The 22,276-nt window shown below is 41.6% G+C and overlaps 1 protein-coding gene across 2 annotated transcripts in view; it reads left to right on the forward strand.

Moving 5' to 3' along the window:
- LOC145445445 (uncharacterized) overlaps window positions 1–22,276 on the forward strand; it is a 77,245-nt gene extending 54,969 nt beyond the window's left edge. For both annotated transcript variants that reach the window (XM_080323634.1, XM_080323635.1), the window contains 13 exons: window positions 4,562–5,491; window positions 7,623–8,587; window positions 9,240–9,385; window positions 9,445–9,517; window positions 10,570–10,616; window positions 11,553–11,651; window positions 12,520–12,623; window positions 13,241–13,405; window positions 13,526–13,642; window positions 14,396–14,497; window positions 15,287–15,641; window positions 19,135–19,247; window positions 20,428–22,276. In XM_080323634.1, coding sequence (XP_080179760.1) covers window positions 4,562–5,491; window positions 7,623–8,587; window positions 9,240–9,385; window positions 9,445–9,517; window positions 10,570–10,616; window positions 11,553–11,651; window positions 12,520–12,623; window positions 13,241–13,405; window positions 13,526–13,642; window positions 14,396–14,497; window positions 15,287–15,641; window positions 19,135–19,247; window positions 20,428–20,649 — 3,438 coding nt within the window. In that variant the 3' untranslated portion in view covers window positions 20,650–22,276. The remainder of the gene's footprint in view (window positions 1–4,561; window positions 5,492–7,622; window positions 8,588–9,239; window positions 9,386–9,444; window positions 9,518–10,569; window positions 10,617–11,552; window positions 11,652–12,519; window positions 12,624–13,240; window positions 13,406–13,525; window positions 13,643–14,395; window positions 14,498–15,286; window positions 15,642–19,134; window positions 19,248–20,427) is intronic.

Raw genomic sequence — 22,276 nt, forward strand, 5'->3', positions numbered from 1 at the left:
AGCGGATGCGCGGCCTTTGTCTAGATTGCGGAAGTTCTGGTTTCGGTCGTGTGTGATCTATTTGAAGAGATGTTAGAATATATGCAGCTAGTTCCGCCATGTGCTAGGATCCGGAAAAGAATTTGTTTCTCGTTTATCGGATTTGATTTGTTGCAGGTATCATCATCATTTTGTCATAAAGATTACAGTAGGTTAGCCTATGCTCGTGGTGATTTGAATCGCTTTTTGATTGATTTGATTCGATTTGACGCACGCTGTTGATTAGAGTCGGTCGAATAGCCACAGTGAATGTAGATTAACAATATAAGTTAATAAAGATATCCCTTGAAAGTAATTACTACAATATACAATTGAACGTTATGCTGAGATTAAAAATAAATGCAAGTATTTTCGGCTGATATAATCGTTAGGGATAATCGTCAGCATCAGCAACTAGTAAAGAATTGAGAAGAACTTTGTGCAACAAACAATCGTAGACTATAACCAAATTTTCTGGTTTATTTCGACATGAATAGAATGTTGAATTGTATAATGAAGTTTTCACGTGTTTTGTATGTATTATGATTTAGATTTTGATGATATTATCACTGTTAGAGTCCAGTGTTACGTAGAGGTATGTTGCATGACGCTCAGACTGATGATATATACTAGAACGTTCTAGGCAGGGAACAGCATTTTGAGAATCACAGCAATTTGGTAAAAAGCATGGCGAGGGAAAGTCCGCAGTTAATGGGAGAAACAGCCTTTCGTGATGACGTTGTGTCGTAACTATTAGCTTATAGTCTGGAGCTCGATTGTTTAGGATTGATGCGAAGTACCGTACGGGTCCGGTCCTCGGCACAGATTGACTAGAAATTCTCAGCTTTTCAACATTATGCAACTAAACATATTATGAAGCTCTGTGCCTCCGAGAGTTTTTTTTATATTAGAGTTACGATTACATCTGCACGCTTTTTCCACATCAGATTATAATTAGAATGATTGAAATCGCACAAAATTCAAAATTGAATTAAATCTATACTTCGAAAGAAATACTGCAGAGTTCAAATTCATATCACATCGAATTAGAGCTGATTCTCACAAGCAAGAAAATAACATATATGTACATTGTACAGTGTACACTAAGATTGACTCGTTTCGCATTTTTCATTTCTCCTGTAGCGTTTTCATGAAAACCAGAATACAGATTCGTATTAAAGAGCATAGAAGCATTTCACAAGTGAAATTAGATTTCGATTACCATCATTTTGCTTTAACGAGTCTGATCGGACTCCTAGACTTATCTAGTTCACGTCTGTTTGTGAGGGCGGCTGGAAAGAGTCTATTATCCAGGCTGATACGGAAGACAGCCGTGTACTTTTGCAGAACTTGTAGGAACAAAGGCCGTGACGCTGTGAGATAGTGTGCAAAGCGATCACGTGCCTTAGCCCACGTAATATCGCTCGGACTAGCGCGTGTATCTCTTTTTATCTCACGTCTGCACACTCCTTGTCTGGGAGCGTTCGCGTTGAGCGTCTGCTGCATTCCGAAATGATGAGTAACGCTGTTGGACGTGATCAAAAATGTTAGGGTTTGCGCCAGGCTGCTGCGAATTCGCTGTCGTGTCGAGAGGCGAGGCTTGGAAAGTAGATCGTTCTAGGTTTATAATTAAAATAATCACAACCAAATGCCGCTAATCCAATTCGTGAAATCTTTCTAAGCTGTCATTTTCATTCTAATTGTATTTCTGGTTTTGCTGAAATGCTACAGGAGAAATGTATGTTGTAAAACAGGTCAAGCTTAGTGTACAGATATTTACCGTTTATGAGATTCATCTCTTATTTGATTGTTGTATTTCTTTTACGAAATCGGTAGTTCAAATCTAATTCAGACAAAACTGTGTAGCTATCATTCTAATCTAACTTTGTAAAGCCGAAAATTTTGAAGCCGTCCGGGAGGCTTGCATTACCGCGAAGGCTGATTTCCCAGGCTTTGCATATCAGAGCCAGTGTTTTTCTAGGGCAAACCGGTCGTTATCGAGGCGGGGCATGGCTATTGATGCTGTGTACGTCCTCTTTCCGGGCAATCATATTATAGAATGCAGTGATTTGGTCGCTCTGTATACAATTGAATAGTATGTTCGTAAAGAAATAAACCCGAATATTTCAGGCTAACACTCGTCAGGGTTAATCGTCAGCAACTAGAGAAGTGTATCTCTATTCATTATGAAAGCAAATCGCGCGGATCAGACAATGCCGTTATGCGGCGATGGCTTGTTTTGTTGAAGAGCCTCTCCGAGGGCGCATCGTTGATGGCCGTTGGTTTCAAGTTGTGAATTGCCGCGTGCTGCTGGGTTTGCGCTGTGAAACGCGGCTCTGCTAATACGAGACGAGAGCGCGCTGTAAACTCGCATTGCAGCAGCGCTTGGGGCATAGTAGGATCGATCACAATGCCCTCTCCATAAGCGATCATTGATTGTGTTGTGAAGAAAACGCGCTTTGTAGTACAGGCGCTCAGCTGGTGTTGGATTTCTTGACTAACAGTGGACCTCAGTGCGTGGAGATAGCTTGGCGTCCAGCGTAACTCTATCGTTGTTGTGACCATTAGTTGTGAGTCTTCCAGGAAATAACGCTTTGTCACTGTTGTGTGGCAAAAGTAATAAGCATAAGGTGTGTCTGGACATAATGCCCATTGGGTTTAGTACTTGTTGATTTGTTTACAGACCAGTTGTATCCTTAGCAGACTTGAACAACTAGATGATTCTACTTGTCTAGTTCGACTAATTAGAGTGAAATGCAGGTAATCTAATTCTAATAATTTGTGAAATGTTTCTTTGCTCTAATTACAATCTAGCTATGAACTATTTCTATGCTCTGATTTTAATTCTAATCAAATTTTTGGTTCCACTGGAAATGCTACAGGAGTACTGTGTAGTGCGAAACGAGCCAGGCTTGCTGTATACAGGCGTTTGCCGTTCTCGTGCTGATGAGATAATCAATTCTGATTTGATATGAACTAAAATCTAATTTGTAAGAGCTGAATATTTGCTAATTGTCCAATTTTGATCTTTAGCATGTAACAGCTTCACAATTATGGCGTTGTAATGGAAATAGGGATGTATAATAAATATTGCTGCACAAAATTTGAGATAGGTTTGTAAAAATCTTCTTTTGTACCAAGCTTTATATATTATGCAGACTTCATTTGTATCCTTAGCACAGTACAGATCCAAATTCTTATGTTGTATTAAAAATGATAGGTCTGTAATTCGTATTGCTGGGCAACTGTTGAGTGGATTTATAGATATGTTCTTTTGTACAGGTATCTGAAGGCTCAATGATGAACTAATTTGGAATACTTGTTGTATTTTTCTTGTTTTTGTTTTGAAAATTTGTTTGAACTGCACAGAATTGAAACATGAAACCGTGAATCTGAGGTACTTGGGCAGGAAGTATTCTTAATTTGTGCTGGATTCTGATACCTTCTATTCGATAGTTATCTTGCTCGTGTCGTGGCTATATTCAGATATTACTTGTTGTTTGCTTGCTCTGCAAGTGATGTTTTGCCTCTGAAATTGTTTTGTACCAAACAAATTGTCCCATGAACTGGCTTTCACCTGTATGTTTGAGGTTACGAAACCGTTGAAATCTGTTTGTTTGTGCAACATGGCTATCAAACGCCATGTCCGATCTGTGTATATTTACATTCCCTGTACACTGGGTTGTGTTATCTCAGGTAGGCAGATTGTCAAAGCTTAGGCCTATTGAAAATTTCTGAAGCTGTGTTGATAAATATATTATTGTTACCGTTTGTAGTCAATAGGCTGTGTTTGAAAGATGCTTAAATCGTCTCTGACGGTGTTTGAAAGATGCTTAAATCGTCTCTGACAGTAATTTGAGGCAATCTATCGTCTGCATGGATATTTATATATATTAAAGCCACACACATACACTTACTGACCATGTGAGCAACCATTCAGAATACATATACCAAGGAAACAATGTGATGTTGCGCTTAAAATGATGTAGAAAAATGAAATACAAATTATGCAATACAATACTGCACAGTGCACAGTTAGCTCCTAATGCTGTGCAAAATCACAAGTATTCAGAATATATATACCAAGGAAACGGTGTGATATTATGCTTAAAAAATGATTTGGAAAAATACAGATTATGCAATATAATACTGTGCAGTTACTAATGTTGTGCTAAAACACAAATATGTTAGTTTACGTTAAGATGATTCTGAAGGTGATGTGATTCCAGCCTCTAATACACAATATTATAGTTCGTATTTGAAGAGCGTGTTGGAGGTTCAGAACTGCATCCAGAACTAGACCGGCTAAAATCCAGTAATTAGTGGACTGTCAACTAACCAGATTGTTATTTGTACAAGTTTACACCGTATATTACTTGTATAAAACCCAATTACCAGGCTTTAAGTCAGGATGGACAATCCCTCTGCAGCAAGATTTCTTTTGACTGACTCGTACTTTGATTTTTGCAGGACATCACATTTTGCTCATTAACGAGAATAGAGTTAAAAATGGTTGGCGTACATGCAAACATGCGTTTTTTAGAGCAAAGATGAACGAATCCGGAAAGCAAGTGGAAGCAGCAGCACCGGTAACGAATCGAGAACGCCGCGGACCTTATCATCACCCTCCACCCCTACTTATAACATTAAAGCCAACCAACCGGCGTCTATGTATCAGAATCCAGGCGGTTACAACAGCGTCACGTTGCCTGGTTACAGCAATCCCAACACACTCTACAGCCCGGCGGTGAACACGATGAATGCAGCAGGCGCGGTGGTACCGATAACGCAGAACATGAACGCGAGAGACGCATCTTTAGTGCATAGGATTAACCCACAAGTTGGAATATACCCATATCAATTACAGCACACCACAATGCAGCCTCATGATGCGTTGATCGCGGCCGCTAATCTTCTAGCACGATCCGAACCCGACCACTATCTGCATAACGCGAGTTCCGCACAAGAGGATTTTATAAGAAATCAAGGGCTACAGCAAGTCACAGATTTGCAACATCTAATAGCCCAGCAACACGCGGCCGGTCAGACACACCATTTTCGCGGGACTCCGCCTTCTAGCGTGATACTAGTACCTCAACAACACCCTCATTCATATATACAAAGTCAAGAGTCACTGCCCGGTTCGAGCGCGCCTATGCCTTTCGTGACTGCGGTATCCTTGTCAGCAGCCAACTCGAATATAGTCGCACCTAGCCAGTCGTACGCCGGCAGTTCGCCCGACGATCAGACTACAAACTCGTCTCAAGTCGACAACGTCGCGTATCTGCAACAGTCCTTGATCCAACAGGCCAGCAACCGCAGCACGCCTTTGGCTGATTTTGCGGACATAGCCGTGTTACACGACCAGGGACAGTTGTTTTCGAATAACACAGGCATGGCGGTGTCTGTCGGATCGCAAAACCAACATCAGGACGAAACGCACGGGCAAAATCAGGAGCAGATTCGATTGCAGGTAATTTGATGCGGCTACATACTTAATATGCTTTTAGCATTACAGAATGTAACAATTGCAACAAATAATTTATTTATATTGCCAAATTCATTCCACTCGAAGCTTTTGGATCGACTCTCATCAGAAGTTGATGTCAGTAATCGCAGTTCTATATTTCTGTCCATATTTTGAATTCGGTTAAACTTAATTGTTGACATTTTCCCCTGATTATGGCTAGGTACACTGATTTGAGTACTCCATTTGAATCGAGTATACGTATTTACTCTGATAATCCGAGTCGAGTAGTGAGGGATGATTTTTTCCTAGTACGGAAATGATACTCTCATTGTCACTAAGAGGTAATTTATCTGAGAGAATGATAGTTTCAATAGTCTTTTCCACTGTGGAAGGCTGTAATCGTCGATCGGTCGTATCGCAAGAATACGGAACATGTAGGACAAAGCTACATACGTTTGCGGAAATGATATCTCTGTGTAGTCGTGATCAACCCACAGCATTGTCACAAAGTTCAATGAAATGGGCATGGTCGAAGAAATACAAAACAATCTTGAATTTGACGTAGAACAGGCATTCTATTCTTTGTGGTCGCATAAAAGTTGACCCTTCCATATCATTCATACTGTTATGACGTCATGATGATTGATACTTGAATGCTGGAAGCAATTGAATTACTCAGCCATGCTCCTGATGAGAGTCAATCGAATAGCTTCCAGTGGAATCAATTTGACAGTATGAATATATATATAGTGTTTTTTATATAGCCTACTGTTCGTAATAATCTCTTGAAATCGGGGCTTGCAATGATCTCACTATTTAGTGGTTTTCCGTGTTGAGTGTAAGATTTTATGACTAATAGCAATCCATGATTTCAAATCTTGACGCCTTGTAAAACGCTTTGCTAACTTTGAACTGTCAACAAAACGATCCGCTTCAATGAGTTTTCATTGCTGCAATCCTAGTGATCTGGTTTGTGTTGCTCTGAACTTGTATAGTCTTTGATTGACTTGCTCACGTTAAGTATCCTTTGTGTGGGTTGATTTCGTGTTTGCGTTCCCCTGCGATATTAGCTTGTATACATTAGCGGAGTTTCCATAAGAGTAACTTCTTTCTCCATGAAAGGAAATGGTATGCTTGACTTGGCAGTCGCTATGCGAGAGTGTCTTTTGTGATTTACATATCGAGAAATGCCTATCCGATTAGGAAAGTTGCTCTTCCCTTCTTTCAAATTGCATTTATCGGAAACGCATCTTTCCTTGGTTATGTACAGGAGAGCAAGCTTTCGGTATTTGTGATCTAGCAGTGTGACTCATAGCACTGTGACCTTTACGCCTTCCTGTGAAATCCTTGTTTAGTCAACGGTGTTGACACTGCGCTATTCTTCTTAAGAGGTGCAACCTGGTCCGCAAAACTAGCCTTAGAACAATTATTATTTCCTCCTATTTGAGTGAAATGTACGACATCATATCTACTTGCACTGTTTGCTCAAGTGGTTATGACTACTTGTTCTCAAGTTTTCAGTTTTATAGACAAAACTAGAACTTGGAGGCCCTAATACTTACGTTTTACTAGGAAATTGGTACTTGTGATGAAGTGAAATTTACGATATTACATTTGCTTCTGCTATTGACTGCCAGAGTGATTCGATTCGAGAATAGCCCAACTCATAATGATGCCATAAGAATAAGAATGATGTGTAAGGTTTAAATATGTACCTGTTATGAGAGTACAACGAATAAAATGCCAGATCTACATCACATTAGAAGTAATTTGATATTTTTCAACCGTACTACTTTGGTAATCGCACTTTGTGACAATGCTGTGGCTTATCACAACTTCATATAGATGTGATTTCCAGTAACGTACGTGCGGCGATATCGCTAATTGGGGTTTACAAGCCCTCCACAATAGAAATGGTATCGAAACTATAAATCACGTTGTCAAATTAAGTTTTAATGACTAGGTCAATATAATTTCAGTACTCGGCAGAATCATCTCTCCGGACTCGAATGATTAGAATTAATACTCAATTCGGATTCGATTACTCAAATCATTGCGACCAGACCTAATCACAGCGCTTAGTGCGAAATCCTTGTGTGGTGAATGGTATTAACACAGTCCCGTTCTCTTTTAGGAGGTTCAGTCCGGTCTGATGCCTTCCGGCAGTAACGAGATGATGTGGCGCAACGAATCTCAGCGTTCCATGTCCATGCAAAATCGAGACCAGGGCGGAAATATGATCATTAAAGAAGAGGACATGCTGCAATCGCCGATGGCTCAAATTCACCAGGCCAACGAACAGATCAATCAGTCTCAAACAGACCCCATGTTTTTCCCTGTTTCCATACCCGTGGAACGTTCTCAAGGGGGCACGGCGCCCGTTACTTCAGCGTATGTGAATTTCTACAGAAGTAACAGCCCTCCCGCGAGTTTTTCGTTTCACGACGATCCTTTGATGCAAGATGCAACGAACGTCGCGAATCCCAGCACCATATTGCCTAATTCTATGATGGGCGGTAACCCGGGAAGTTTTAGGTCTTCGATAAGGCAGAGACATCACAGCGAAGGGTCTGTGTTGAAAAAACCATTTCAAGACTCGGATATCGCTTGCAAGCAAGAATTGAATGCGAGTGTCGCTAATTTTGAAACAGAATCTCACTCGAGTACAGGGATGATGAACGATACGCAACCGATCGTGAACGCAGTCGATGCTGTCATCCCGTCAAAATCGTCAGTATTGAAAAGAAAATCGTTAGATATCGAGGAATCTGGCGATTTAAAAAGGGTTAAGATGGAGCATATCCCAGAAAGTTCGGAGGACAATAAAAAAGAAGTCTGGTCCGTACCGAAACACGCGGCCCCCAACCGATTGAGACATCGGCGCCATTCAGCAGACAGCAGGCTGCAATGCAAGCCTCTGACGCTGTTGCCCAGAACAGGGCACTTTTCTGCGTTTCAAAACGCCAGCCGTGCGACTAATGCCGTCAGTTCTCCGGACGGTAGAGAGAAGAGAAGACCTCCTCCGTTGTTTATACCGCCGAGCGTGAACGCGTATTCCAACGGGTCTTTGTACATCAGTCAGCTTCACCACAGGAGAAGGTGAGATTTGTGGACCTTCCTAATCTTGTATCGTTTTCACAAAGGTGCTGCTACTCAGACTCGGACAACTAGAAAATTTTCAGTTGTTCTAAATTGAAGTAGAATTATAATTATAGGCGCACCTATTTCCAAATTAGATTAGAATTCGAATATTCCAAATTTGACTCGAATTAGAATGATAGATATACAATTGTTTTCCAAATTACATTGGACTTAAAATAATAGCTATACAGCTTCTCCAAATTAGACCAGATTTAAAATGATTGATACACAATTTTTCTTAGTTACACTGGAATTAGAATTACTGAAATTGCAGACGCTTCGAAATTGAAATCAAGCTCAGTTCATAATGAAAACAAAGAAAATCTCTCATGTCAGAATAGAATTAAATTGCCGACATTTTGCTCTAATTAGTCTATTTGGGCAACTAGAATTACTCAGTTGTGCAAGTTCGCTCCTACTTGCACTGCTGACTAGTGGTGTTGATTGTAGACCTTTCATGACTTCTGCTCATTTTTAGTCAATACTAGGCCAAGAATACTTACTTTTTGCGTACTTGGAGCTGTTGTTTCTGCTCAGAGACATTTGTGATATTGATTTTGATTACTATAGATACTGATTATCAACGATCGGTTCTTTCTCTCTCTCTCAGGCCGAGTGGCGACAGCGTATCGAGTTGCGGTAACGATAAGATCCCTCCGTACACGCCGCCGCCTATGCTCAGCCCCCTACGACTGGGCACGGGGCTCTATCACAAAACCCCCATCACGCCATCCCACAAAACTCTGTACAGACAAGGTAAGGAAGAATCGGTGCCGCATGGGAATTTATTCTGTATCCAATGTGATTTGTTTTAGGAAGCGTAGAGCATTGTCCTATTCCGCCGATACCAGAAGAGGAAGATGATGACCTTGTCAGGAGCGCTGACCCGTAAGTATCCCGCTATTCTCTTCATTTGTGATATTCTTACTGGCTGTAGTCAGACTTGCACAAACTAATGGATTTTTGAAATAGACAACTACAAATACTCGCAACTAGAACTCCATATCTTCAACTAGGGCTAGAGCTACTCCCTTTTTAAAACTCTCAACTTCAACTGGAACTACTCTTTTCCAAACCTCATAACTGGAACTAGAACTAGAACTATTCACTTTCCAAAACTGAACTCGCAACTACAACTAGAGCTACTGGTTTTGCTAATCTCTCAGCTAGTCGACTAAAAACTCTGCAACTAACAATCTAAAACACAACTGACGAGATTCGACTCTGGTGCAAATCATTAAGTGCAATTGGATCGACTTACCACATGATCATCAGTACAAGTTTGAAATGTGGAGGTGTCGACCCTCGAAACCCACTTGATGGCTTTGCCACTGTTGGCGGGGAGGACTCTGAGCTAGCAATGGCTGCAGGAACTCGGTTTTTAAAACGCTTCTAGAACTAGAACTATTCATTTTTCAAAATCGACCATTATGATTACAACTACTCAGAAAATCAGTAGTTGGGTGAAAGTTTGTACAAGTCTAGTGGCTTTAGAGGTAATAGCTGGAATGCTGCAGATTTAATTACTAGATATGTTCACTTGTAATTACCTCTCAATTATTGCAACTAAGTGCAAGGGCTAGGACCTGCTCTGCCTCTAATTCCCTGTTGGTGTTCTGGGTGTGATATGACTCCTTGCTCTATTGTATTATTTCCGTGAATAGTGCACCTAGGTTCAAGTGCTATTTACTGTGAGATGCACTCAATCAATACAATCAGGATACGGTAATGACTCCTGGCTGTTGGACTTGTATCTTGGCATATGGCGTTTTGATGAATATGTTGAATGAATGCCAGGTTCTTTTCATATGCGACATCTGGCAAATGTGCATTTGTTCTCTTCCTGGGAGAGGAGATATGGTAGTTGTGGATTAGACCTGCTTTCAATTATGAGATCATGGTATTGGTATGTTAATTACACTCTGTCTTATTGTTTGCAGGAAGATTAACATTGGTGATGATTATCAAGCCGATATTCCAAAGCTGTGTGAGTATCAACTTATTGTTGACCTAATTCCATTTCCAGACAATAAGGCTTATTCATGCAAATTTTCAGCTTGTGTAGCTCACTGTCCTTTCCCATGGTGTCCTGTGTAGCGATCGATATTGCGCAGTTGAATGTTGACTGGTGTGTTACACAGGGCTTCTGTTGCAAGAATGGAAACATTTTCATAATGAATCATGTGTTCAACCTGGTTAGAAGATGATTAATGCAGTTGACCTTGAACTCATTATTGTGTATTGTGATAATTCATTGATGCTTGCTAGAATTTAGTCAACAAACTTTCTGTCCTCATTAAGCGGCACATTACAAAGATTAAATAGTTCACAAGAAATACAAAACTTTCATGATATATTCGTAGCCTATTGTGAAGTAAACCCGAATATTGTCTTGGAGTCAACTTTTATCAAAAAAAAGGAGTTTGTCTAAAAATAGTACTTTAAGCTCTACTAGCCTGGATTATTTTGAAGTTCATGCCCTTGAAGTGATATTTTGTGATACCACTGTAGGTGTACAAAAGTTTTTTGAAATCTCTACTAGTTGCTGACGATTACCCCTGACGAGTGTCAGCCAAAAATATGCGGGTTCATTCGATTTCAATATACTGTTAAATTGTATGTTGAAGTTCTGTACATCCAAAAGCCTTTTTGAATAGAAAGCTGCATATTATTATTCCTAAGTCTCAATCATGGAACAGTCTGTTGAAAATCCTACATTTTATTCTTATGTTGCAGTTACTAATTTACATTGAAGTTGTTATGTGGGTATAAACACTTGACATATTTTACCTCGACTATCCAGAACTGGCTCTCACAAAGAGCCATGTTTGCATTCCACAAACAGAGCACGCCTCCCAGTTTTGAGAAAGTCACAATCACGTTGTCATGTAGATATTGTACCATAACAATGGTTTATATCCAGGTCGGAAATGGAAAGTTGATCACGACGTACACAAGGCCGAACAAGTATGGAATCCCACAGAGGAACTGTACAATGAAAACAGCACACAAAGCCGACACGGTATGTCAAGAATGTGAATTTTGCAATGATAACTAGTTGGTATTATCCGTTTCTTGATATTGATTTTTGAGTTCTTGGAATGTGATGGCGACTTCGGTTAGCTTGCATGAAAATGTGCGCCGATAAGTTGGTGTGTGCATATAAATTATCAAGTGCACGTCCTTTGTTCCTTATCGGTATAACGTGGGAATAACTTTGATGGTTTTAATCTGCAAATGCTAGCATAAACCAGGTTAATAGACTTTATGATGGCACGACATTGGTTTTGTGTTTGGATATTTTATTGCGCTGTGGTAAAAAGCAGTTCCATTGCCCCGTTACATCTTTGTCTGGTGACTAGTTATTCATGGTTTCGTTTTGTGAGTTTTCAAACTATTAAATTCCAAGTAAATTCAATCTGAGTTTGATGATTATCCTGCTTCGATAGCAGCCTAGTCTAAAGGCTTGTACAAACTGCCTAACGAGTCAGCTGACGATCAACTAACTATAGGTTTTGTGAGCAGTTTTAGTTCTGGTTACGCATTTTCAAAAGTGAATAGTGCTAGCTCTAGTTGCGCATTTTAAAAAGTCATTAGTTTTGGTTCTAGTCGCACATTTTGAATACTGACTAGTTTTTCATTTTGAAAAGTGAGTAGTTCTAGTTGTGCATTTTGAGAACTAACTAGTTTCAATTTTAGTTTTTCATTTCGAAAAGTGAATAATTCTAGTTGCACATTTTTAAAATCCAGCAGCGTGCGCAAGTGTGTGATTCTATGTTGCCCAATTCTGTGGCTCTCCACCATTCGAGGCGACCAACAATGTTTGATTCCGAACGCTATGAGATTCAAAATGCTGACTTACCCTGATTCATGAAAAAATTTCTTTTCAGTGGAGGAATATCTGAAACTGGCGTGCTCTGCCGCTGTGCCGTTCGGAGGATGTAACAAGGAATTCGCATTGCACTTACTTTACAAAAACAACGGTGATATCTTGGTAAGAGTGATTCAACTTTGTCTTGAACGCAAACTTTCATATCTATTTTTAAATCAATAGATTGTTGAATTGTATCTCGAAAGGAAATGTAACGTCCTGGGACCAGATGTAGTTAGCAAACTAATTAGTGTTTCTACTCACGTAGAAGTACAAGTAGATGCATGTCAGGTTGAAGTACTCGTGTCAAAATTGCTTGGAGTGAGAGTAGGTAATGATGGTGTGGAAGTATTAAGTAACTGTTTTGAAATGTGGATTCGCTTGAGAAGTAGCACACTTTGCAGTTAATCGGAGGTTGCTATTTTCCAAATTGCAAAGTGCATCGTAGCGGCTAACGCAAAATTACACGAAAATAGGTGCAATTTTCCAAAATGTTTCAGTCACATTCGCATTCTCATTACAAGTTCATACATAGAAGGAACACAGTCGTATCGCAAGATTAATTTCTACTGCACAACACCAAAAGTGTGGAAACTCAGTCGTTTTTGCCTAAAAATGTAGAAGTAGAAGTGAGAAAATACAAGCAGTGCAAGCAAGCCTTCTCGAGTAACCTACTTTGAAAAATGACAAGTACTTCATTACTGGAACAAATTTCAATAATAATATTTTTTGTTTTTCAGACGTGCGTACGTCAACTTCTGCATTCTAGCGTCACTGTCCCGTCCAACCACTCGATGGCGTCCTACACATATTTAGGCACTTCGAAATGGTCGCTAAGGGAACGGCAGACGTTCGATGCCGGGATGCTCGAGCATCTCAAGGATTTTTATAAAATATCTCGAATTGTGAGTCAGCTTTCAACTTTTCCCAAATTAGATTAGAATTAGAATTATAGTTGTACCGTTTTTTATACGTCAGTTTGTTTTGTATCCCACTTAACATGTTTTCCGTTTTGTTTTTGTCAGATTCGAACGAAAAGCACAGCCGAGTGCGTGGACTATTATTATAACACTGTAAAACGACGCAGGAGGAGAGTCCAGAGACCGAGACGATTTCGACGTGATAGCGAGGAAGACAATCGGGTCGGTGGCTCACATTTGTTCTGTCGTGTCTTTGATAGAATTAACATGAGAATAGTCTGTGCACATAGGGTAACGTGCGGCACTTGACAGAGTACAAACTACTATTCCGCTTAACTGATGGTCAACTAAATACTGTTTATTTAATAGTTGTAGTTGCGGATTTCAAAAAGCGACTAGCTCTGATTTAGCAGGCGTACTACCTGAAAACACGTGATACCGGTGTTCTGTTGTGTGATGTTCTTGCAGCCATTGCCAGTTCAGAGTCATCACTACGAACAGAACAGCGACATAGTCAGGAGCTGGGTTTGGGGTCAAAGGCCTACCATTCCAGCCGATCCAATCCTGATAAAATCAAAATCGAGATTGAATCTACTTAGTTGTGTTTTAGTTGTTGCTGATTTTAAAGGTTGTTACCGTTCTTAGTTGTTATCTCTTTTTAGTTACAATTTTGAAAAGTGAGTAATTCTAGTCTCAGTTGCGCATTTTGAAAATCCAGCAGTTTGTACAACCCGGACACTTGAGCAATGCGCATGTGGGTTCATGTTAGTGTTTTGGTTCGTTTCAGGTTTGTGTAAGGGTTAATTTGAGGGTTTGGGCTAGTTTTGGGGTCATCAAGTCACACGCTTACGTGCTGCATGCTCAAATGTCGGGTAATGCAAATTTTCACCCTTCCCATTATCTACATAGGCAAGATTCTTTGCAACCAGTTCAGGTGCATGATTGAACTCGATCGAACCTTTTTCGTTTGTTCAGGTATCGTTCAGCCCTTCTCCGGATGAGAGTGAATCGAACGTGCGACGCGATTTCCTGCAAGATTATCTGTCGGCTTCTGACGCGGCGACCTTGACACACCATGTAAGTTGGCTTGCGTCGTGATTGAGGCTGAGCACAATGGTCTGCGTGTTCCAATCTTGATCGAGGATTCATTCTAATGCGTCGAGCAATGACAGATGATTCTTTTGAGCACTGAAACAACGGGCTCCTTGCCAGTAAGAGTTATGCTCTTGGTGCAAATGATAGTTTCGATACTATTTACCGCTGTGGTAGCCTTGAAATCTCGATTGGTCGTATTGCATCGTACAAAACATGTAGTACAAGGCTAACCACGTTACTGGAAATCACGTATCTGTGAAGTGGCGATAAATTCATAGCATTGTCACAAAGTGTAATAAAATAGGTACGGTCGAAAAAATAAAATATTTTAAACGTGATGTAGAACTGGCGTTGTCGCATGAAGGCTACAGATTTGAACTTTCCACATCATCCATACTCTTATGACGTCATACTGAGGTTTCATCGAATGCTCAATTTGCCCACTGTTTTCCAGTGTTTGAATATGAGTTTAAACTGCATGGAATCACAACATCGATTCGACTGATGTATTTTGGACACGCCATATTCATAATTTATGCTAATTTGTAGTGAAGATTCTCTGGGCGGTACAGAACTTCAATACACATTTGATTAATATATTGATATTGAAATAAACCCGCATATTTTCGGCTGACACTCGTCAGGGGTAATCATCAGCAACTAGTGAGATTTGAAAGAACATAGTATTTCCACAATCGTATCACAAAATATGACGTTTTGTATTGAATGTTGTGTTGATGCCTTCCTAATGTGTGTGTATCCTCTATCCAGGAGGTGGATGTGGAAAGCAAAAGAAGTGAAGTCCTACGTCGATCGCCGATGCCGACCGCGTTCATTCAAGCCCCGGTCCAAGTGAACCGCATCTCAGCCCCGGTCAGCCAACCTGTCCTGCCGCCCACCATCTACTCGCAAGTCATCCCGCAAATGCACACGTACGCGAGGCAGAGCGCGGCCTATCAGCAGCAGGCCCCGGCCGGGATTCCCAGCACCAGGGACTACGTGCCGCCGCATCAGAGACAGCAGCCCCGGTACCCTTGCAAGACGCAGAACTGCGGGCTGAGTTTTCCGACCGTGCAGAATCTCATTCAGCATCAGCAGTCGCATAAACAGATAAAGCCGTTTTTAGGTGAGTTTGATCGTACTTTTTTCAAACATTTCTATCCTATTTCGCTACAAAAGTGTACTATTTCAAAAGAAGCGGTGTGTTTGAATCGTGCAGCCACGAGATGCTTTCGTTACTGATCAGTTATCAGAGACGGCCAGTAAAGAAGTGCTTTGAAGTATAAATAGGGGGTGTGGCACACTTGTACAACTCACTTATATGTGTTTTGTTTTTTGTCGACTCCCACTTCTACTGCATCGTTTTGGAATTTTTAGACACTGCTGGCCCTGGTATTTTTCTTGTTACTTTTTCACTTTGAAATGTTGACTTTTGAGTCAAAATGTATGACGTTACTTCTACTTCTACTCGAGTACCAACAATAACTGCTTTTGCAGACTTGTACAGACTGCTGGGTTTCCAACTAGAAGTAAAAAGAACGACCTTTAAAAATCCGCAGCTAAACCACAACTAATTAGATTTAATTCTGGAGATACTGAAAAATGCAACGGAATTGGCATTCCAAAATGACGAGATTTTGAGTTTGAAATGGGAGGGTTTCGAAATTCGACTCCAAGAATCCACCCCTGGCCACAGTTGGTGGTGGTGGAGGTGACTTTGAGCGAGAACATCACACAACAAAACACTGGTATCACGATTCGTGACAAACGACAAAAGTGTTCTCTGGTTGTTTTTACATGCTCAACTAAAACAAATCAATAAACCCGCTAACTAGGTTGCGGGTTGTACAAGTCTGGTCCTTTGGCCGACTCCACTTGTCATGTACTCCGCAGTGTCGTGTATCGTGCAAGATTACGTGATCATGGTGTTGAATCATAATTTCATTCAATCTGGTTCTAGTGAGGTTGTATAGGCTGCGCGGTGTTGGCAAGATTTGTATTCCATCATTTATTTGCATTGCTCATCCTCCTAGTCGTTAGAATAAGTCTGCAAATCGTGCCGATCTATTTTGTGCGAGACCGATGCTACGCTGCAGCGCGTCATGTAGGCCACGAAAACGTACGGAAACGATTGATTGAAGTGATTCTGTTTACGAACGCAAACACATTAGCGGATTTTGCAAACGGGCGTGAGCGTGCGTGGCTTGGCTCGATTTGCGTCGCTAACGGACTCGTGACGTTAGCCGTCGGGTTGCTGCGTCACAGTCGCGCGTTGTCGCTCCGCTTCGGAAAGTTTGCAGTACGTTTGAAGAAATCTGATCCGTATTTGCGACCCGAAAAACTCGCGAGAGTCACGATTGCACTGCTTCATCAAATTTCAGTTTTGCAGACATGACAAGGCTTAAAATTGTTATATTTTGCTTACGAGATGGCTACTAGTGGTACATCTAAAGTCATTCCCAAATACTACTTCTACTTTACGATATGACTAACTGTACTTAATCACCTCTGTGCGTTCGTGACTTTCTCGAGCGTGCTACGATTGACTGTTATCTGAGGCTATTTAACTATTTTCTAAAGCATGTCATCGTGCTTTTCTGTGTCTCTTCGTAAAAGCGGCTCAATGCCGTTGATCAGTAGCGTTCACGAAGAATTTCGTTACGCTGTCATGTCCGGTGCTGTGTTGTAAACGATATGCGAGAGTAGGGAATCGGTTTTGGTGCGTGCCGCGACTCCCGCGCGGGGTGCGAATATCACTTTCGGTTTCGTGCTTCACGATCGTAATACGTAATGGTGGCGAGGCTCGGTTCCGTTCGGCCTTTGTTTAGCGATTAGCCTGGCGCACAAAAGAAAATTCCCCGCTGTCGATTGCCGAGCGCTTTGTTTGGAAAGTGTCGCCCGCGCAACCGCGGCTTGTTACGAGCAAACTGGCCGCAATGCTCTGAGTTCAAGCCTTTAAACAAGGGGCGTATCTGGTTTTGTAACGTCAACAATGTCGGCAACTATCTTGAATTTGCAGTGATGTATTTCCTAATTCTACTTGATTAGCATCATTTTCCGCCGCTATCTCGACTCTACCACGAGATATTTCATTATTGTGCACCTGCATAAGCAGATTCTGTGTTTTACTCGACTACAATAATGAAATAGTTCCCGAATGGGTCTAATTCTAGTCATCAGAGTTGGAACAACTTGAACATTTCCAGTTTTTCAAAACTAAATAAGAATTAGATTGACTGAATTCGCGGAAGCTTCGAAGGGGAAACAAATTCCGTTCGTTTCAAGTCAGAGTTGATATGCACGAGACTGACAAATGTCTGTGCGGCAAGCTTGGCTCGTTCCGCACGCTACAGTTTCCCGTGGCATTTCCATACAACCAGAAATCAGATTAGAGTAAGATTAGAGCAAAGAAACATTTGTAGAATGATCTAGATTTCATGTCCGCTGGTGTTCAGTGCTTGTCGAGTAGAGTAGTGAAATATTTTCTGGTAGAGTCCAGATAGTTGCATGACATAATGGCAATCCAGTGAAATAATTGACGACCTGGATAAACTAGACACGAGGGTCCTCTAACCAGCGTTACTATTTCGCCGTGAGTTGGTTCATTTCTTTCGTGACCCGCTAATCAGATTGAACAATATATTGATATCGAGATAACACGACGCTCGTCCTATTTAGTGATACGATTGTTGATGCACAACGTTCTTTCCAATCTCTTCTTGTCGCTGATGAACATATTCGGGTTCATTTCCATATCAATGGATTATTCAATTGTATATTAAAGTCCTGTGCCTTCGATAAGCATTTCCAATTAGATTGTCGCGCCGATTCGTCGTGTTAGCATGAAAGAATCGAACCGGTCGACTTTGATGTGCGTTTTTGCCTCGAGGCAGTCGCGAGTATCGCATTACGTTCGCATTCTGCGGGCTAATCAGCGCATTTTTGCCATATGCGATCATTGTTAAAACGCGAAAATCGCTCGTTCCGTACTGTGACGTCGTATATTTACTTCGGACGCGTTCGCGGCCTGGAGCCTGCGATATCCGTGTTAGCCTCTTATTGGCCCGCGGCGGAAATGGTTGGTAACCACTGAATTCGCCACGTAATCGGCCCCTGATTCAATTCCAAACCTTCCCCATAAGCCTAATACATACTTACCAAGTGCGGTATATCATAATTCACGTTCATATTCATTGAGACACTCATCTTTGAATATATATGAATACAATATTGATGAATCGATTTCATAATAATAATAATAATAATAGTTATTACATTTCTGATGCAAGACTCAACAAGTTCCCAATTTGTGTTAACCAAGAATGGGTATGAATTGTGGATGCGTTTGTTCTAATGGGATTAATTCGAATGCGACACGCTGACTTGTCTTATCTCGATTATCACTCAACACGGCTCGAATTTGCGACGCCAAAGTCGCGCTTTTCACACCCATATTGCAAAAGTAGACATCGCCTATCGATACGTTGTTCGTAGATTTCCAAGTGTTGGCTTCCTCATTTATCCGCTCGAGGTTGCTATGTCCATCTTGACTCTAGATTGCACTACAAGGTATTTTCATTCGTGTATCCTGTCATGACCTGTCATTTTTCGTTTTGCAGACCGCCTCAGCCAAGCGAGCCCGTCGCGTTCGTCGTCGCCCGCGACTGCGCCTGGTCCAGAGCCTGACGTGCCGCAGTTCCAGTGCCCGCGTTGCGGAAAATCGTTCAGCAAGGTAAGTGCTTATTTTCTGTGTGGCTGGGGCTGAGTGCCTGAGTGGCTCAATTCTGAATGAACATTCTGGTATCGATCATTATGTCATGATATTGAACTATTTCGTTGCACTTTCCGACAATGCCGTGTGTTGATAACGACTTGACAGATATGTCATGCATGCTTCGTATATTGCGATACAACCAATTCAGGTTTCAAGGCTTCCACAGTGGAAAAGAATATGGAAACTATCATTTTCGTTGATAAATTAAATGTTAGTGGTAAGTTTCGCTAAAGTCCAGTAGAAACAACCTGTGTGTTTGATACAGGAATGTCCGGTTCGGCTATTTACAAGACTCGAAAAAGCGCGAAATTTGCACATCGTTTGCTGCGTAGAACGGGGCCTGACTTTCGCGATAATGGTAACCAAACTTGCTCACGACGCGTATCCGTGTGACAATGCTACCAGCTGCATTGTAAATGCCAACGCTCACACTTACAGTATTGCAGCATTGCAGCAAATCGTGTTTGCAAAGCGGTCGAATCGCCGGGCAAAGGTGGCGAGGTCACTCGCTGACAAGCGTAATCGCGTTTTACGTTAACACGTTCGCCACATTATATCTGAAATCAAACGGGCGCGGCGTAGTAATTGGAAGCCGCGTTTTTACGGGCGAATCGAATTCGTTGTTGGTAATTAGGCCATTTCGCGATTGCTACAGCGTGATTCTAATTGGATGATGGTGAGCGTGCGTTTCCTGTATTGCGCTCTCGCGATGACCTTTGTTGGTTGGTTTTGAACGGGTGTTGGATCACCTTTTGATCCCGAGGCGCGGACTTGACTGCTAATGTGATTATGAGGGAATGATGAAAGCCATTGCTGCTGATTCCGTCGTAACTCGTTTTGAGGGACCGTACGTTTTCGCGTGCAGAGACAAAAAATCAATCCAGCCACCATTTGGAGTAAGTCTCTGACATTGACACCCAGGCAAACACGTTCACGCTGAATTCAGAGTGTTCTGAAAAATGGACCGATATGTGTTATTTACTGAGCAAAGCGCAAATTTAAAACCGTTATATGCAGGTTACATGGAGAATATGATAGCTACAAAAATAGAATTGAAAGATGCATGTTCTCACTACTTCTGACACTAAAGGTCCCAAAGAAACCCGAATCGCGTTTTAATAATGGTTTTTGTCACCAGGTGAAAAGTCGTAACGCGCACATGAAAACGCACGGCAAGCAGGCCCAAGAGAAACGCAAACTCAAAGAGGAAGAACAGCGCAAGAAGCTGGAGGAGGCCGCGGTGTGGAGAAACCGCGCCCAGCACCACCAGACCAACATCATGCAGCCGGGAGCCGGCAGGGAGCAAATGGTCCAGTACCAGCGCAACGCCTCCTCCATCAACAAGCAGACCAGGATGTAGTTTACGATGCAACATTTCAAAACTGGAAAAAAAGAGCTGGGTTTGTGAATCTCCTGACACTGCCTCTTGTCGATGGTCGGCAATGGTTACTTTTAGCGTTATTAGTGCCAAGATGAGAGAACGACCGATATCGGAAGTTTTAGACTCCGATAAATTTGAAAAGCCCGTTTTATTCAGCCGTTATTCCATAGCTCAAGCTATGAAATAGCAGAGCATCAATTTGGACAACTTTTCGGCCATTGTTATGCTTGGAAATGAAATAAGCTAGAAAGGCTGCATCAGGACACTTGCAAGCTATAAGAAATAGATCGAAATTATTCTGTGACTCCATACTGCCATGCTGTGAGGTCACGAAAATTTCCGATGTTTTTCCAACTATAATGGCCGATATTTCTTTCAAAGTGGGACATCGACTCGATATGATCGGCGGAACGATAATCGGTCGGGCTCTATCGACGATTCTCTTTTACTTTTTGCTACCTTGGTACCGTTTTGCAAGCGCGGAGTCTTGTGTGAAAATGGATTCGAATTTGAACCGTGATTTTGACGGTGTATGAAAAGGTTTCGTGTCACGTTGGTGTAATGATAGGAAACGAATCTACGGATGGATGCGAATTTGAAATTTCTATTCGATTCTTGAACGAATGGTGACGTGATAGTTTGCGGGCCCGAATGTCAGATCTATTGAAAGTCGCCTTGAACGAAAGATATTGTCGCGCTGGTTACAAAGATATAAATTCTAATCGGTTGAGGGCACTGAGTACCGCAAAATTTTCATTGCGTGTCGAAAGTGAGTGTTTTTTTCGATTATTATCAAAGTTTCGCTATACAATGGCCGTAACAATAACCTATTACGGCCAAACTTGGCAAACTCGATAAATTCTACTTTGGCTAGTTAGAACGTTCTGTCTCATCTAATTTGTGACATTTTCTACGCTCTCGTTTCAATATCAATCTCATTTTTGGTTGTCCTGAGAATTCTATAGGAGACTCGCTGTACGGTCATTTGTCATTTTCGAGCTTATGGCGTTAAGGGTATGAAGTCAGATTCGATATGAAAGGAACTTGGTTTTTGGTGTTAGGCATCTATCCGTAGATTCGCTCTCTGTAGCGTGGTGCAACGTGTTGAGCAGGTGGTTTCTTGACATGCCCGGGAAGGTATTTTAGCTTGCTCGCTGAGTAGAAGTGTTCTCGTAACCAAGTTCCGATCTCATGCACATACTTTTCATCCAGAAGTTCACGGCTTCCTGTAAATCGCGCCTTAAACCCTCCGCGTAAGCTCGGCCTGCTGTGACTTTGAATCGAACGTCAGCACGCCGTCGTGCGGACGCCGCCGGGCCGAGTTTACGGGGTGAAGTTCTTGCTGTACCCCCGATACCTCATATGTTTTACTGCGATTGATAAAGTTGAGCTTTGAACGTTACGTCTTCTTTTTTTCGGACGTCTGGTTTGTTGTACACGCACTACGCGGTGCCTTTTCGTTGTGGGATGTTGCCGTGATCGCTTTTTGTATGCCTTCACGCTACTTTTTGTACAGATATGATAGATGTTTCTTATTAGCTTACGGTTATTTTTCTCTGAATGAAACAGCCTAATTGCGTTTATAGGAATAAATGCTAATCATTCA

This window comes from Botryllus schlosseri, chromosome 8 (assembly GCF_051294905.1).
Source record: "Botryllus schlosseri isolate E-star chromosome 8, Bs_hap1, whole genome shotgun sequence".
Taxonomy (NCBI): domain Eukaryota; kingdom Metazoa; phylum Chordata; class Ascidiacea; order Stolidobranchia; family Styelidae; genus Botryllus; species Botryllus schlosseri.